The sequence below is a fragment of the Leptonotus elevatus genome, chromosome 15 (genome assembly GCF_054856555.1).
Source record: "Leptonotus elevatus isolate MCC_2025b chromosome 15, RoL_Lele_1.0, whole genome shotgun sequence".
Taxonomy (NCBI): domain Eukaryota; kingdom Metazoa; phylum Chordata; class Actinopteri; order Syngnathiformes; family Syngnathidae; genus Leptonotus; species Leptonotus elevatus.
The window spans coordinates 880,347-896,066 of NC_141253.1; the positions used below are offsets into that span (position 1 = coordinate 880,347).

Genomic DNA, 15,720 nt, shown 5'->3' on the forward strand with positions numbered 1-15,720 from the left:
GCTGACTTTGGCGCAAACGCTGCAACGCGACACTTCACAAGCGGTATGAGTGTGACGTCATAAGCATGTCATCAAATGTCATACATGAACAATGTACACATGGCGCATACGTGGAGCCCCACGTGACTTTACGTAACAGCGTCTGGTTCAAAGCAAGGGAGCGTGACGCAGTTGTTTACAAGTAGAACGTCACGTCACGCTACCCGGAAGTGGACGTCATCGAGGAGCCTAGCGGGAGGACGCATCTTTCCCACAATGCTGTGCGAAGAGAAGGCGGCAAATGCCGGCGAGAGCAAACGTATCTGACCTGAGTCACGTTTCAATATTGCTTTGAATTTCTGTTGAACCTCGAATTATTCAGGTCATTGAAAACAGATTCTATGCTATATTTTAATACAATCATAAGCATAATTACTGACGGGAAGCGGACAGGGAAAAAGTCCATGTCAAAACCAGCCTGGGACAGAATTGTAATTCATTTCAAAGATCTTATTTACAACGTGTATTTGTAAGTGCAATTCTTATAAAACAATTTTACACGGTTTTTTTTAAAATACATAATAACATATTTAAACCTGAGTACCAGTGACAGTTAATTGTTGCAATATATTTTTATTTAGTGGATCAATATTGACATCATCGGACTGCGGCCGAGGGTGTCCTGGTGCCAAGTGCACATGTGGACTTATAGCAAAACACCGGTGACCCGTGTCCGGGCAAGGGGGACGGAAGACCATTCATTGTATTCATCATTAGGGCTCTTTGAGCCGTGCTTAGTCTGGCCCCTCACCTCGGACCTGTTTGCCATGGGTGACCCTGCCAGGGGCATAAAGCCGGTTCACGGAGGAGTACATGGAAATTCCAAAATACAAAATATCCAATACATCGACAGAGTTTTTTGTATGCATATATGATGCTGTGACTACGATCGATATTGTCTTATTTTGTCTGCGTGAGAGTCAGGCCATATGGAGGAGCACAATTGCCAAAATAAAAATACATTAAAAAAAGAGTGAAAAAAAAAAATGCAATTCAAAAGTGAAATACATATAATGGTAATATAATATAAAAAATATTAAATATAATATATGATACAAAAAAAAAAAAAAAAAAAACTTTGTAGCACTTTGAACTTACTGAAATGTAAAGTGCATTACTAATAAAATTTATTATTATTTATAAATATAAATAATAATATAAATACAATTATAAATAATGTAATAATAATAATTATTATTATATAAAAACCTAATAAAAGTAAAATGACTCCCTCCAGAAGGCCTGCATCGTATTGATCCGTTGGGAGGGGAGGGGAAGCGTCGGGGGCGTGGCCTGCGCAACCGGAGTAAATGACGTCACCGCCGTCGAGCGGCCAGTCAAACAAACATGGCGAGAGAATGGAGCGGCCAGCAGGGTTACATCGTCACTGTCCTCCTCTTCCTGTGCAGCGCGGACGGAGCTCGCTCGGAGGCGGCGGCGGCGGCGGCCGGCGGAGGGCCGGGGAACAACAACGGCGGCGGTGGCGGCGGGGGGGGCGGCCGCGGTGGGGGGGGAGGCGGCGACGGGGGGCGCAGCGGAGGCGGCGGCACTCAGCTGCTCGGCATGCGGCTGGAGACGAGCGACAAGCCGGCCAGCACCGGTGACGACGGCGTGCTGCAGGTGACGGAGGACAGCTCCGTGCAGCTCCGCTTCTACGGCCTGAGGTTGCACCCGGCGGCCTGGACGCTCATCCGCTTCGCCGAGCTGTCGGCCGCCGCCACCGAAGAGGATGCCGGGGACGGCGGCAACTGCTCGGACTTCACGAAGGACATCGCGGTCGGGACCTTCATGAACGTGAGCGGCCGCGGCACGTCGGGGCTGCTGCGCGTGCACGTCAAGCCGCTGCGCAAGAGCGAGCGGAGCCGCGAGTACGCGCTGTGCACGCGCGTCGACGACCGCGAGGGCGCGGGCGCGGGCGCGGGCGGGACCGCGGCCGGGGGCGACCACCGCCACGGCGGACGCTGGCGGCCGCTCGGCGACCGCGACGGCCGCCTGCTGGTCGTCGAGGAGAAGAAGCCGCTGATGCCGCTTTGGATGCAGGTCAGTGACGCACCATGTGGAACGATCAATCGATAATCAATCAGCATCGTCTGGATTGTTGGCACGAGCTAGCTGACTCTTGTGGCAGCTTCTGATGGGAAGTAACCCAATACTCTTCCGGCAATGACCAATTAGCGGGACCGGGGGGCGGAGCTAGCCAATATTTGATTTGGGAAAATTGACGTACAAAAGTAGAGTAACTTTTTCAGGCATTTGTACTTTCTTTACTTGAGTATTTTTTAAACATCATTCAGCGGTGGCAAATTCACGTCCAGAAAGTGAAAATCCTGCCACAGTTTGACTTTAGCCCCTGATGCTAGCTAACTAGCTAGCTAGCTAGCTAGCTCCTATGTTGCGAGCTCGAAGCCATTTTTTTGATGTCAAATTGCCCGAATGCTCTCTGATGTCAGCGTCTCGGCAGTCATTGTTGACCGATTATCTTCTGTCTTTAATCGAAACAAAACATTTGCAAACGTCTCTTTTTACTTTACTAACCAGTAATTGGTGTTTATTTTGTACTTTGTATTTATATAGAAAGCAAAGTAAAAAAAAAAAAAGACATTAAAATGAATTATTATTAAAGTTTAAAAAAACAGTAGTCAGGGTGAGAAATGGTTTTGCGAAATCGATGAATGGATTCTAAAAATCTTCGATAGCGACAGCACGAAATGTTTCATGTGAAATATTTGCAAGGAAAGTTGATAATAATTGTCCATCGGTAACGTTATTGCCGGTGAAGCGGCAGCCAAACAGGCCCCGAAACGGGTACGAGTCAGTCTTTTTTGTGCGCGCGCGCAGGTGATCCTGACCCCGTGCCTGCTGGTGCTGTCGGGCATTTTCAGCGGGCTGAACCTGGGCCTGATGGCGCTGGACCCGATGGAGCTCCGCATCGTGCAGAGCTGCGGCACGGACAAGGAGAAGGAGTACGCGCGGCAGATCGAACCCATCCGCCGCAAGGGCAACTACCTGCTGTGCTCGCTGCTGCTGGGCAACGTCCTGGTCAACACCACGCTCACCATCCTGCTGGACCAGCTGATCGGGTCGGGCCTGGGCGCCGTGGGCGCCTCCACCGTGGGCATCGTCATCTTCGGCGAGATCGTGCCGCAGGCGCTGTGCTCGCGCCACGGCCTGGCGGTGGGCGCGAGCACCATCGCGCTCACCAAGTTCTTCATGCTGCTGACGTTCCCGGTCAGCTTCCCCGTCAGCAAGCTGCTGGACGTTCTGCTGGGACAGGAGATCGGAACCGTGTACAACCGCGAGAAGCTGGTGGGGATGCTCAAGGTCACCGAGCCCTACAACGACCTGGTCAAGGAGGAGCTCAACATGATCCAGGGGGCGCTAGAGCTGCGCACCAAGACGGTGGAGGACGTCATGACGCCGCTCGCCGATTGCTTCATGATACAGGCCGGTCACCCCTATTGCGCAATCGGCATTCAAACCTTTCACAGTTTTTCAGTTGCATCCCTTTCGCACCGACGGCGTTGTGACCCGTGACGATCATCGGCGAAAGGCTTGATGGTCGACTTCCAAAGTAAAAGCCATTTCACAAAGGGGACAATATTTGCTGTTGAAATTGCCGGCATTTGAGCAATTTTAAATGAAAAAAAAAAGATCAATTATCAAAATGGATCCATTTGATCGTCGTTTGTGGAATTAATCGGATGATATTAGCGCTTTCGAAATATATATATTTTTATACACGTTAAGTTGTTCATAAAGACGCAACTGTTACTTGATTAATGAATGAATCCAATTAATCTATTTTTGATCATCGGTGAATAGTTAAAATCTTTTTTTTTTCTTTTTACTTAAAATTGCCCAAATGCTTAGAATCGGCTTTTTGTTCGTAAATATTCTCCAATTTCTGACTGATTATCTTTTGCTTCGAAGCAAAATAAAGCAATTGCTTTTACTTTGGAAGATATTCATTTTTTGCCGATTTTAAGAACATCATGAACCAAACCAGTAACCGCATCATATTTTTTATTTTTGAAAACAGTCGCTCGGCAAGTTGCGGACGCGCCAATAAAAGTCGTGTGTGTGCGCGTTCGGCAGGCGGACGCGGTGCTGGACTTCGACACCATGTCGGAGATCATGGAAAGCGGCTACACGCGCATCCCCGTCCACGACGGCCAACGCTGCAACGTCGTCGACGTCCTCTACGTCAAGGATTTGGCCTTCGTGGACCCCGACGACTGCACCAACCTCCAAACCGTCACCAAGTTCTACAACCATCCCGTTCACTTCGTCTTCCACGACACCAAACTCGACACCATGCTCGACCAGTTCAAGAAAGGTCGCCGCGACGCGCATTACACGTCTGTTTGTCCGCTCTTTGTCCTAATGTCACCTGACATTGGATGGCGACCAGTCCATTGTTTGTCTAAATGTGCCCTGACAATTTGATGGAGACCAATCCGTAGTTTTTTTACGCGACCAGTCCATTGTTAGTTAAAACGTGACCTGACAAACACTGGCAGGTGACCAGTCCAGTGTTTGTCTAAATGTGACATGACATTGGACAGCGACCAGTCAATTATTTGTCCAAATGTAACCTGGCATTGTCTGGCGACCAATCCAGGGCTCCCATCCCATAATGAACTGCAATAGGAAGTCAGAATTGGATCTTTTTTCTTTTTTTTTCAAATGTAGTGCGAATATCGTCTCCCTTTTGTCACCTTTCGGGTTCCTGCCACAGCCCGTTCAGGCAGAAAACGTCTGCCCTAATGTTTCTTGGCGTCCAATCCTGTTTCCCGTTTCCATCTCCTCATCAGGTAAATCCCACCTGGCCATCGTGCAGAAGGTGAACAACGAGGGCGAGGGCGACCCCTTCTACGAGGTGCTGGGATTGGTCACCCTGGAGGACGTCATCGAAGAAATCATCAAGTCGGAAATTCTGGACGAGTCGGACCGCTACAGTGAGTGGTGATTTCCCGCCGGGCAAATATAGACGCCAAAAGCAGCTTTGCTTGGTCGCCCGGTCGGCTTTGGGATTAGGGCCTGATGTTTGATCAGATTTCCCAAAGTTGGACGGGATTGGTCGTCACACCGTTGCCGTTTGTCTGCGTGCAGCCGACAACCGTAACAAGAAGCGAGTGGACGCCAACAAGAACAAGCGAGACTTCTCGGCGTTCAAGCACGACGGCGACGTCAAGGCCAAAATCTCGCCGCAGCTCATGCTGGCTGCCCATCGATTCCTGGCCACAGGTGCGAGCTTCCTGCTTTACTTCCTGTTTCGCTTTCACAGCTGCCCGTTTAGGCGGTAATCTTTTGGCCTGATTAACTGAGACGTTGCTCGCTACGAGGTTTTCGTGCATACAAGTAAATCGTTCTGGTAACACACTTTGATCACTTCCTGTTTCGCTTCCCACAGTAGCCCGTTTAGGCAGCAAACGCTTGCCTTACATTAATGGCACCCTCTGCTGGTTGAGTGACTACATGACATAACTTGCTTTTGGTTCCTCCAGCGGCCCGTTTAGGCAGCAAACTTTTGGTCTTATTAACTGAGACGTTGCTAGCTACAAGGTTTACGTGCATAGAAGAAAATAATTCTGGTAACATACTTCCGGTTTCACTTTCGCAGCAGCCCGTTTAGGCGGCAAACTTCTGGGTTTGATTAATGGCACCTTGCTGTTTTCTGGCTACATTGTTTTGGGACGTTAGTCTACTATTGACAACACTTTAACATATTTAGCTCTTTTGCTGTTTCGGGTCCTCCAGCAACCCGTTTAGGCAGCAAACTTTTTACCGAGATTAATTGCCGTCTTTGTTGGTTGCTAGCTGCAATGTTTCACCACGTCGTGCTACACCAAATCGTGTTGTTGACTTTATTTGCGGCCTTTGCTATCTTCTTTCTCCTTTGCCTCGTCTTGTTGACATCCGAATGCACTTCTTGCGAGAGTTGTTTCCAGCCGCCACCCGTCTCGGCGGCAAACGAGGTGTTTTTGTGTTGTGTGTCCCCAGAGGTGAGCTTGTTCGGCGGCTTCCACGTGACCGAGAAGGTCCTGCTGAGGATCTTGCGGCATCCCGACGTGGTGCAGGAGCTTAAGTTCGACGACGACGACAAGCGCGCGCCGCAGCACTTCCTCTACCAGCGCGGCAAGCCCGTCGACTACTTTGTGCTCATTCTGCAGGTGCGGAAAACTGCTAAGCTAACACGACGTCTTCATCGCCACGCGTATCTTTTTTTAGCTTAAGGTTGGCGGGAACGTCGGAAGCTAAATTCACAAGCTAACATTGGGAAAAACAACATTGTGAGCTAGCGTTAATACTAACCTTGCAAGCATATAAAAAAAAACGTTGCAAGCTAACTTTGAAAGCTAACGATGGTAACTTTGCAAGCTAACATTGCAAAAACAACATTGTGAGCTAACTTCGAAAGCTAATGTTGATGCTAACATTTAAGCTAACGCCACGTAGCGTAACCTATCGTGTGTCACAAGAAGTTCTTTGACCCCCCCCACCCCCCTCAAAAAAAAAGTCAGAATCCGGCTCAGGTTGACTTTGAGTAAGGACACACCACAGCCTCCGATAAAATATTCATACTGTGTGTCACCGGAGAACACGCGCACGCATGCGCACGTGCCATCAGACTTGTTAAATGCGTGCGTGTGCGTGCGTGCGTGTTTCAGGGTCGAGTGGAGGTGGAGGCAGGAAACGAGAACATGAAGTTTGAGACGGGCCCCTTCTCCTACTACGGCGTCATGGCGCTCAGCACGCCATCGCTGGGTGAGCGCACGAACGCACACGCATTACGATCACATTCCAGGTGCCTTGAGATACAAATCACAAATTAGGAGTTCGAGTTTTTTTTTTTTTTTTCTTTAAATTTTTTTTTCTTTAGGAGTTCGAGTTTTTGACTGTCTCACGATTGGATCACGATTTTTGGGTGTGCGATTCCATTCCAAACGATTTTTTATTTCAAATTATTTGATTGGCTGTGCAAAGAATCTTCATGATCGACTACTTCGGTCTGGTTTGCAAGACAGAATGACAAATGGAGACATTCCAATGTCTTCTTTTAAAAAAAAAATATATATATATATTTTTTTTTTATTTACATTGATTAAGTTTTGAATTGTAAGGAAAGTGCCTTTTTCCACCAAAACAAGTGTGTGGACCCCAACTGCTACGCTAGCTAGCTAGCTAAAGCAACATGAACTCAAACAAACATGACTATCAAGCTGTTGACTCCAGTTAAGGTTAACTGAAAATGTAAACACACGACAAAGCAATTTGGTCAATTTGCCAAATGCTAATTTCTCTGAATTTGAAAAAAGTAAAACGAGCTGTTCCTGTCGCCAACGTCCAGCATAAAGCACTAATGCCACCTCGTGGCAGACAATTACCTCAACTCAAATCAATGTTGCTACTGAATTCAAATTCAATATTTCGTTCGTCGCGGCTCCCTCTGCTGCGTGCAACTTGGCCACTTGGGGGCAGTAAGATGCAGAATCAGGGACGCACGTGGAGACGGCCACAACTGCTCAGTAAACTGCAGTAGCATTAGTCGTTTGTTGTAGAGGATGAAGAATATGTACCTGTGGGTTTTGTTATGTTGTCTGTCTGTCTGCATGTCGCTACACCGTTTTTGTTCCAATTTAGTTGAGTTTTTCCGAGATGCGATCTGTTAAACCATTTAGCATTGCTTGTTAGCATTAAGCTAAGTGCACAAAGCTATGTTGTTGTTTCAAGTCATGTCATTCTTGTTGTTTTATGTTTATTTTGCTGCATTTAAAACGCAAAAAAAAACGACGGTTTGCGGCTGCTGCCAAAGATCCTTAATTGTAAAGCAGGAAGTGCTTCGACGCTTCTTGAAAGCGAGCCGCTGCCTGTGATGATGTTGTAACATGACGCCGCGCTGCTGTGTTCTCGCGCTCATCCCGCGCTTCCAATGTCAACGGGAGCGCTCGTCTTAATCCTGCGCCGAAAATAGTCCCGACAGTTCAAAGGTTGGCGGGATTGCGATGAGCTGTTGTACCTAATCAAGTGTCTCGTCGGGCTTCCCGTTGAAGTCTGCTGGAAAAGCAAACAACAAATAAATCCTGTTTATCTTTCTCTCTCCCTCCTCCTACAACAACCCCCCCCCCCACCCCAACACTGCGTCCCCTCCCAGCCGTGACCCCTCCTCTGTCCCCGTCGGTGGCGTCCCCCCCTCCAAGACGCCTCTCGCTTAAGAGGTTTTCAGTGTTCTCTCGATTCCCAGGTAAATGGGGGTGGGGGGGGGGTTGCTCATCTTTCACCCTCGTCTTCATCACCGCCATCATCATCATCATTGTCACATCATCGTCACTTCAGCAAGTGCTAGCTGTTAGCATGATGTCTTAGCATTTGACCTCACCGGTGACATTGAATTGTGAGTCAGGACGGCTTAATCCAGCTGTCGTCTTTAGTTTGTCCACTAGAGGGCAGCTAAGCATTTAAAAACAAATCAAAACAAAACAGTGTACACAGCTCAGCATCTGTTTCCATGGCGATAAATCCCCCCCTCCCTTGTCCAAAACGAGCTCAACATTCCAGGTTATTCCTGGCTAGGAATGCTAATGCTAAAAGCAATGCTAACAACTAAGCAATGCACTTCTCTTCAACATCAAAGGCAGGCACAAGCGCACACAATTTGTTATGGAAATTAAATTAATAATAATAATAATAATTAAATAAATCATCACATGAAAGAGACACAACTCCGACCGTAGCACCACTTTAAAAACTCAAAAAAATGGGGGTGTTGGTCCAAAGAGAGACAAAAGATCCAAGAGCCACAGGCAACACAACTCCCACGGCAACATGACGTTAAACGTCAACGAGAGACACACAACGTGCAACTTGCTTCTTAACGTGTCTTTGAATATTATACATTTAATGTGTAATGCACTTAACATTTCAAATAAATCTCAAAAGTGCTACAGATGAGGGTTAAAACAAATGAGTGAATAAAACAGTTAAAACCATAAAATCTAAAAAAATAATAATAAAAAAAACATCAAAGACACAGGTGCATAAAGATGCATAACAACTTCAGAGACAGAGGTGTGTATACAAATATGGTGTTAAACGTCATCAAAGACACACACACATTTCCCTTCATGTGTCTTTAAACATCAAAGACAGTCAAACATCAAAGAGACTCAAACTAAAGTCCCAAATCATCAAAGACACAAGTCCCTTCAGAGCGTGGCTTCAAACAGGTTACCCAACGTGTCAAACTACTCCCCTCCCTCCCTGACATCACTGCTGACATCACCGACCTCAGCCAATGAGAGCGCTGCGCCAAACAATGCGCTTGGGCTCACGTGGCAGCATGTTTGTTGTTCACCGCACCTCCAACTCGTCTGTGTGCGTGTGCATGTGCGTAACTCACCCCTACCTTAACGTACACTTTGGCCGTCCAATCCCAGAGTTCCGTTCTCCGTCGCATGGGGGCAACCTGAACCGCTCGGCGTCCATCAGCGGCGGCGGCGGCGGCGGTCCAGAGAGCAGCTCCATGAGCGGCAGCAACAGTCAAATCCCAGGAACGCCCTTCCAGTACGTTCCGGACTTCTGCGTGCGAGCGCTCAGCGACCTGCAGTTTGTCAAGGTATTCGACATCAAAGACGGACGGACACGCTCAAGCGCACGTCGATACAAAACAACTTTGTAAAAATGTCAAACATCAAAGACACGTAGAATCACAGCTTTTTTGAACACTTCAAAACGTCAAAGATACAAGCACAGTTCACTGAGTAACATGATTCGTATCGAAGATGAAGGCAAACTCGAAACATCAAAGACACACAAGAACATAAACAACTCTCTTCCTAACATGATCATGTCAAAGTCCTGCAGGGAAAAAAACATTTTAGACATCAAAGACACACACACCACAAAAGGCATATATAAGGACAACTTGCGCAACACGTTTAACATCAGACACAATATGCGCCTTAAACATCAAAGACACGGGCGCGTGAAGATGCATTAATTACTTTGTAACACAACTGGACATCAAAGGCAGACACTGGCCTGTTTACATCATCAAAGACACCTTTGTAACATGTTCACCATCAAAGAGAGAGACATCCATGTATATAAACGAGCGCCATATTTTTGCCGTCTTTGTCATCCTCAGATCACGCGAGCGCAGTACCAGAACGGCGTGCTGGCGTCGCGTCTGGACAGCACGCCGCAGTCCCCCGAAGGGAGTCAACTCCGTTTGGACGCGGCGACGCAGCCGCCTCTCGCCACGCCGCCGAGCGGGCGTCCGCCGTCCGGCGCTCAGCCGAGCCGCTGCGCTGCTGCGGCGCCCGCCGGCGCCGCCATGCGGCGCCCCAGCCAGTCGGCACTTCCGAGCAACCACGCCGCCGCCGCCGCCCCGCGCCAAGTGACGCCGCCCGGGGATGTGGACGCCGTCCCGGGAGAGACCACCACGCTGCTGGGGGAGCAGCGCAACTGCGTGGACCCCCGCCGGCCCGGCCAGCCCCTCACGCACCCGCACGCGCATACCGAGAGTACCATTTGACACGCGTCACTTCCTGTACGTCCGTGACGTCGTGACCAAGAAGGACGCAAAGGATCTGCATGTCACCTTTTAAGAATGGCCCCGTTGCCCCTTTCTCGCCGACATTTTCCCTGGCTTTTCACCAATGGCGCTTTTCTGTATGAAAGGCACCAACACGGAACGGGGGTGTCAAAGTCATGCCGCAAATTTCCCACCATCAGAGCAACAGAGGTGAATGATGGGCCACGAGCCCCTTTCACACTAGCCATCGACGTCAGCTTTTTTATCCCTCGTTCCCCGTTGTGGCGGTTCTGTGTGAAAGGCACCAACACGGAATGGAGGTATCAAAGTTGACCTGACCCACACATTTTCTAGCTTTAGAAGTAATATTGGGTGTCAGAGAAGGGGATGATTATCCTCCAGCCCCTTTCACGCTGCCCTTATAATCCAGTTTTCCTTGTCACTGTGGTGTGTGAAAGGCATCAATATGGATGTCAAATAGGGGCTGCAATTTTTCCCGGCTTCACGGGTACTATCTGAGGTGTAACAGAGGGAAATGGCAGCCCTCTAACCCCTTTCACACTGCCCCTATGATGCCTTTCCCCCCCCCGGATTCCACGGTAGTTTCAGAAAAGAATTTCCCGGAAATTCCTGAGCGTCGTCCTGATTAAGACTTTCTATTTATTTAATATTTATTGAATGTTTGTTTGTTTGTTTATTTATTTTTGACTGTGATGAAGATGATGTTTTATATTTGCCGTGTAGTTGATGGACAGGAGGCTATCTTGTTAGCATTGTTAGCTCCTCCATGTAAAAAAAACTGATGTCCTTGCAATTCATTGGTTGTCGACGTTGGCGAGTCGCAAACTCTCTTGAGCTTGTTTGACTTGTTTTTATTTGGACAAAAGAGATTTAGCAGGACAACTGATTAGCATTGTGTTAGCCTTGAAATGTGAAAGTACAACTAGCGTAGCGTAGATAGCGTAGCGTAGATAGCGTAGCTTGCGCCATTGCTGACACGTGCACTCACTAAAAGGGAATTTTGCTTTTACGCTAAAAGAAGGTTAAGCGGACTGGACGGTAGACGAGCGGTTAGCACGTCTGCCTTGCGTTGCTGGGCCGAGGTTCACGGTTCCAATCTGTTAGCGTGTTGAATCGACCGGCGCTTTTGTGTGACATTCTTTGACATTCCAGAAACATTTGAGCTCATTTTAGCTTCACGGGAGACTAAATTGTCTCGAGGTGTGAACTTTGTCTACTGTTGACCGTCAGCCGGTCCGAGGGGCACACGATGACCAAAAGTCAACTTGTTAGTCGAGTTAGCATGCTAAGCTAATGGCTCATGTCGGCCGTGGCTTCATGTTTAACCAGCGACGTGTCCTCTGAGACGCTTTCTGTGTATTTATTAGCCGCCGAGGTTAAGAATTCGGCACGTTTACGCAGAAAGACCAACATTCAGTCGTGTGTCATTCGAACCTTTAGCCTTACTGCGTCGTTAAGGCAGGTTCATTCACACACACACGCGCAGACACACATACACACACACACTTGAAACGATACAAAGTTGTAGCAAGCTATCAGATGCTAACACTGCTAGCATGTCAATTTATTTATGTAACTATGATACTATAAAGGGAAAATTATTTATTTAAAACAGAAAGAACACATAAGCTAGCACTTTACGCTCGTGAGGCCTAAAATAATGAATATTACGAAGTTGATTTGTTTTTTTTGTTTTGTCTTTTGTGTTACAACGTTCCCGAATGCTGCGTTCGTGACTGTGGGAATTACGAGCGTCCACACTGTAAATAACACCTGGAGCAGAAGTTTCCTAACTTTTGTTGAGCCAAGTTACGGTTTTACACTTTCGTCACAAAATCAGGACACACACAATCAATTTGTAACTTCTGCCATCTGGGGGGGGGGGGGGGGGGGTTATAGTCCCGCCTCCTCCGTCCACAGTCCCCAGTGAAAACTCAGATGCTTTCATTCTTCTTCTTTAATCCAATTGACAGTGTCAAACTAAAGTGTTGCCATCTAGTGGTCGGCAGTGGAAATACACGCAAAATAAATGTGACTGAACTAAATAGCAATGAATTAAACGGGGGTAATCGTTCTAGCTGTCACTTCATGTCGTCGAACAAAGACACGATTTGTCATAAATAATAAATCATCGTTTTCTCAGTCATTTGCGCAACGTGGCACAGCGGTTGGGAATCGCTGGTCTTTGCTTTCGATACTGATCAGGAGCATGTAGCATGTCTTATCCGTCCGTGGGATTGCTGTTTTACGACGGTACTTGAACGCCTCACAGCACCACGAAAGCACAAAATTCTTCTTCTACTGTTTTGGGGGGCTAAACGTGTTCTTAGCTACTTTTTTGCGGGCTTTTATTGGGCGGGACCCGGTAAGCACTCGCAGCCTTTGAGCGCGTGCGTCGGAACGAGACCGCCTGCAGGTTGACCGGGGTCTGCGCGTCCTGCGGCTTGACTACTGTGAAATGTACACAAAACAAAAACTACTTTAGCGACGTTAGCGTCTTCTATTTATTCTTGTTTAGTTTGCACTGAAGAAAATGAGCTTCCAGATTATTTTTTTGTGTATATACTCAAATATATATAATGTATTTTAAAAAAGAAAAGAAATGTATTTATTACTATACAGTGACCCCCCCGATGATCGTACCAGGTGAAAGAGCGCTTCCTTCAAACTGTCAAAATAAAAACAATAAAACATTGTACTGTATGTTGAAAAAACGTTCAATCAAAAGCTAATGATTGTCTGCTAGCTTAATGCTAACGTGATGCAAAACACCAGAGCATTGATGTTATGCTAATTGTAAACATTCAAACAACTGTTAGCTTAACGTGCAAAATGACACATCATGGAGAATAAAAAATGGTGTATTTAGACAACAAAAACGATTTCAGCTAACACAAGTTAGCTTCAAGCTAACATATACAGTGGACCTGCGCGTGCTGGCGGTTTGGCATTCGCAAATTCAGAATTTTTTCTTTTTTGCTATCCAGGTTTTCGTGGCAAACCCATGAAAATGTTGGCATGGCGATTAGCGGTTACGCTCGCTCCCTTGCTGCTGTCACGCAAACATGCTGCAAGCTAGCAAACCATCTTTGGCGTTACGTGATACGTAAATCTTGAAACTTCAACTGCTACTTCACTCATGGAGCAGAAATGCATGCAAGCAGTAATAAGTAGTGCTGGAGTTGATGTGGGTTTGTTTACTTGCTGCCTCTTCCTCTTGTTAATTACGCTGCTTGTCTTCCAGGAGAGCTCGGTGCTGCCGCGCGTCTTGTGGCCCAATGTGGTACTACACTAGGTCGATTTTTGCGGGGGGGTTCGCTGCATAGAGTGGATCTTTATTTCCGACTATTATGGGATGTTCCATGAGCAATAAATAGCGCACAATCTTTAACCTCACACTTCCTGCTCATCTTTTGGAACATTTGGACAACCAAAGTTTTTCTTTCCACCGCCGTCTTCCTCGCGTTCCTCCTCCTCGTCACAAATATTAACATTCCCGCTTGATCCTTCTTTCCTCGTGCACGTTTTTGGCTGTTAGCGTGGCAACGCAACAGTCGAACATTGGTACAATTCCACTTTTGGCCTCCGAGTACGGATGTGATATGGAATAAATGTTGAAACGGCTTGAAAGACAAATGATTCCATACCCTTTTAGCCACCTGAAGGTCAATGTACTATTAACAGTTTGTCCTCAATAGTAAGACCATTCAAAAACACTCGTAGAATTACTGTGCAGCACTTCTTTTCACTAGTAGTGCCACTTTTGGTCTACTGGTACACAAACCACTGCAGCTCCTGTAAGACTACTAGGCCCAACTGGTAGGCACTAGTAGCTTCTTCGTCGCACCAAAATGCCTACTGGTAGTTTTGGCTCAATAGTAACAAGTCGTCGCCCAACTAGTATGCCAAAATTGTGCCACTAGTTTGCAGAATTGTCTATGTCAAAAAATGTCCCTGCTACTAGTGCAACTTTGGCCCAACTTTAGTCCATTAACTAGTAGGACAACTACATATTACCAGTGAGGAAAAACTCTTGAGTTTTTGTCTCACTATAAACATGTGGTTGTCCTACTAGTATGGCAAAGTTGTCTACTAGCACATGGATCTACATTCTCCAACTGCTTTCAACTCTGGCAAACTAGTAGGACAAAAACATGCTACTAGTGAGGCAAAACTGTGCACTAGTTAACAAATGCTAAATTTAATAACTAAATGGAATAACTAGTTGACTAATTTAATAATAAATTTAAACTTAATAAATGTATTTTTTTATGATTTATGTAATTATTAATTGATTATTTAAATTAAACTAATTATTAAATTTAAATAAAATAAAATGTAAGGATTTGAATTAAATAATAAAAATAATACATTTAAAGTTAATAAATGTATTGATATTTTTTTATTATTTATTGATTAATTATTTAAATTAATTTGTATTTGTTTAATTTTATTTATTTAATTTTTCATAAAATTACTAAATTTAAACTTGATAAATTGAATGCTATAAACGGTCATATTTGCACATGGATGTACATTCTCCAACTGCTTTCAACTCTGGCGAACTAGTAGGACAAAAACATGCTACCACAAAGGCAAAACCGTGCACTAGTTGACAAATGCTACTAGTGATGTTATGAATTTCTACTAGTTAGCATCTAGTGCTTTGCTGGTATCAAGCGGTGGTAAACCACTGCACAATTTTTTTTCCCCTCAATGTTGTCCTACCGGATGCCAAAGTTACTACTGGAGAGGATCAAGTGTTTACTAGTACCTGGACCTTAACATGGATACGGAATAAATGCTCAAACGGCTTTCTCGGCATCGCCATCCTTCCCTTTTCATCACTTCCTCGCAATATTGACAAATCCACAATAATAATAAGACCGATGTCTCTCGTGTGTTGGACGGTGCAGTCAAGTGAAGTTTTGGATGCAAAGGTCTTTTGGCAAGACACTCATTAACACGTTTGACTTTGCCAGTGAATATTTAGCGTGTCTTATGCAATGTTTGACGGCCGGGAGCGCGTGCAATGTGTACATATGCGGTCCTGTTTTATAAAAGGCATCAGAAGAATCTGTCAAGGGTTCATGAATAAACCTGACTTCTATTTCTCTACACAA

General features: G+C 46.2%; 1 protein-coding gene across 2 annotated transcripts; it reads left to right on the top strand.

Annotated features, from left to right (window-relative positions):
• The first annotated feature begins 1,335 nt into the window (after window positions 1-1,335).
• cnnm4a (cyclin and CBS domain divalent metal cation transport mediator 4a) lies at window positions 1,336-15,720 on the top strand. 2 transcript variants are annotated; one of them, XM_086097676.1, is made up of 10 exons: window positions 1,336-2,079; window positions 2,878-3,483; window positions 4,135-4,375; window positions 4,854-4,997; window positions 5,152-5,286; window positions 6,043-6,212; window positions 6,711-6,807; window positions 8,195-8,284; window positions 9,477-9,655; window positions 10,187-15,720. In XM_086097676.1, the coding sequence occupies exons 1-10, from the start codon at window positions 1,387-1,389 to the stop codon at window positions 10,574-10,576; spliced, it is 2,745 nt and encodes a 914-aa protein (XP_085953802.1). In that variant the 5' UTR covers window positions 1,336-1,386; the 3' UTR covers window positions 10,577-15,720. The 2 variants fall into 2 exon arrangements, with proteins under 2 accessions (XP_085953802.1, XP_085953803.1); XM_086097677.1 differs by lacking the exon at window positions 8,195-8,284.

Excerpts from the sequence above, each read along its gene's own strand:
- cnnm4a (XM_086097676.1), top strand. The coding sequence starts at position 1,387 with ATGGCGAGAGAATGGAGCGGCCAGCAGGGTTACATCGTCACTGTCCTC. Across the intron at positions 8,285-9,476 it reads AGTGTTCTCTCGATTCCCAG|AGTTCCGTTCTCCGTCGCAT; the intron begins GTAAATGGGGGT and ends GTCCAATCCCAG. Across the intron at positions 9,656-10,186 it reads GCGACCTGCAGTTTGTCAAG|ATCACGCGAGCGCAGTACCA; the intron begins GTATTCGACATC and ends TGTCATCCTCAG.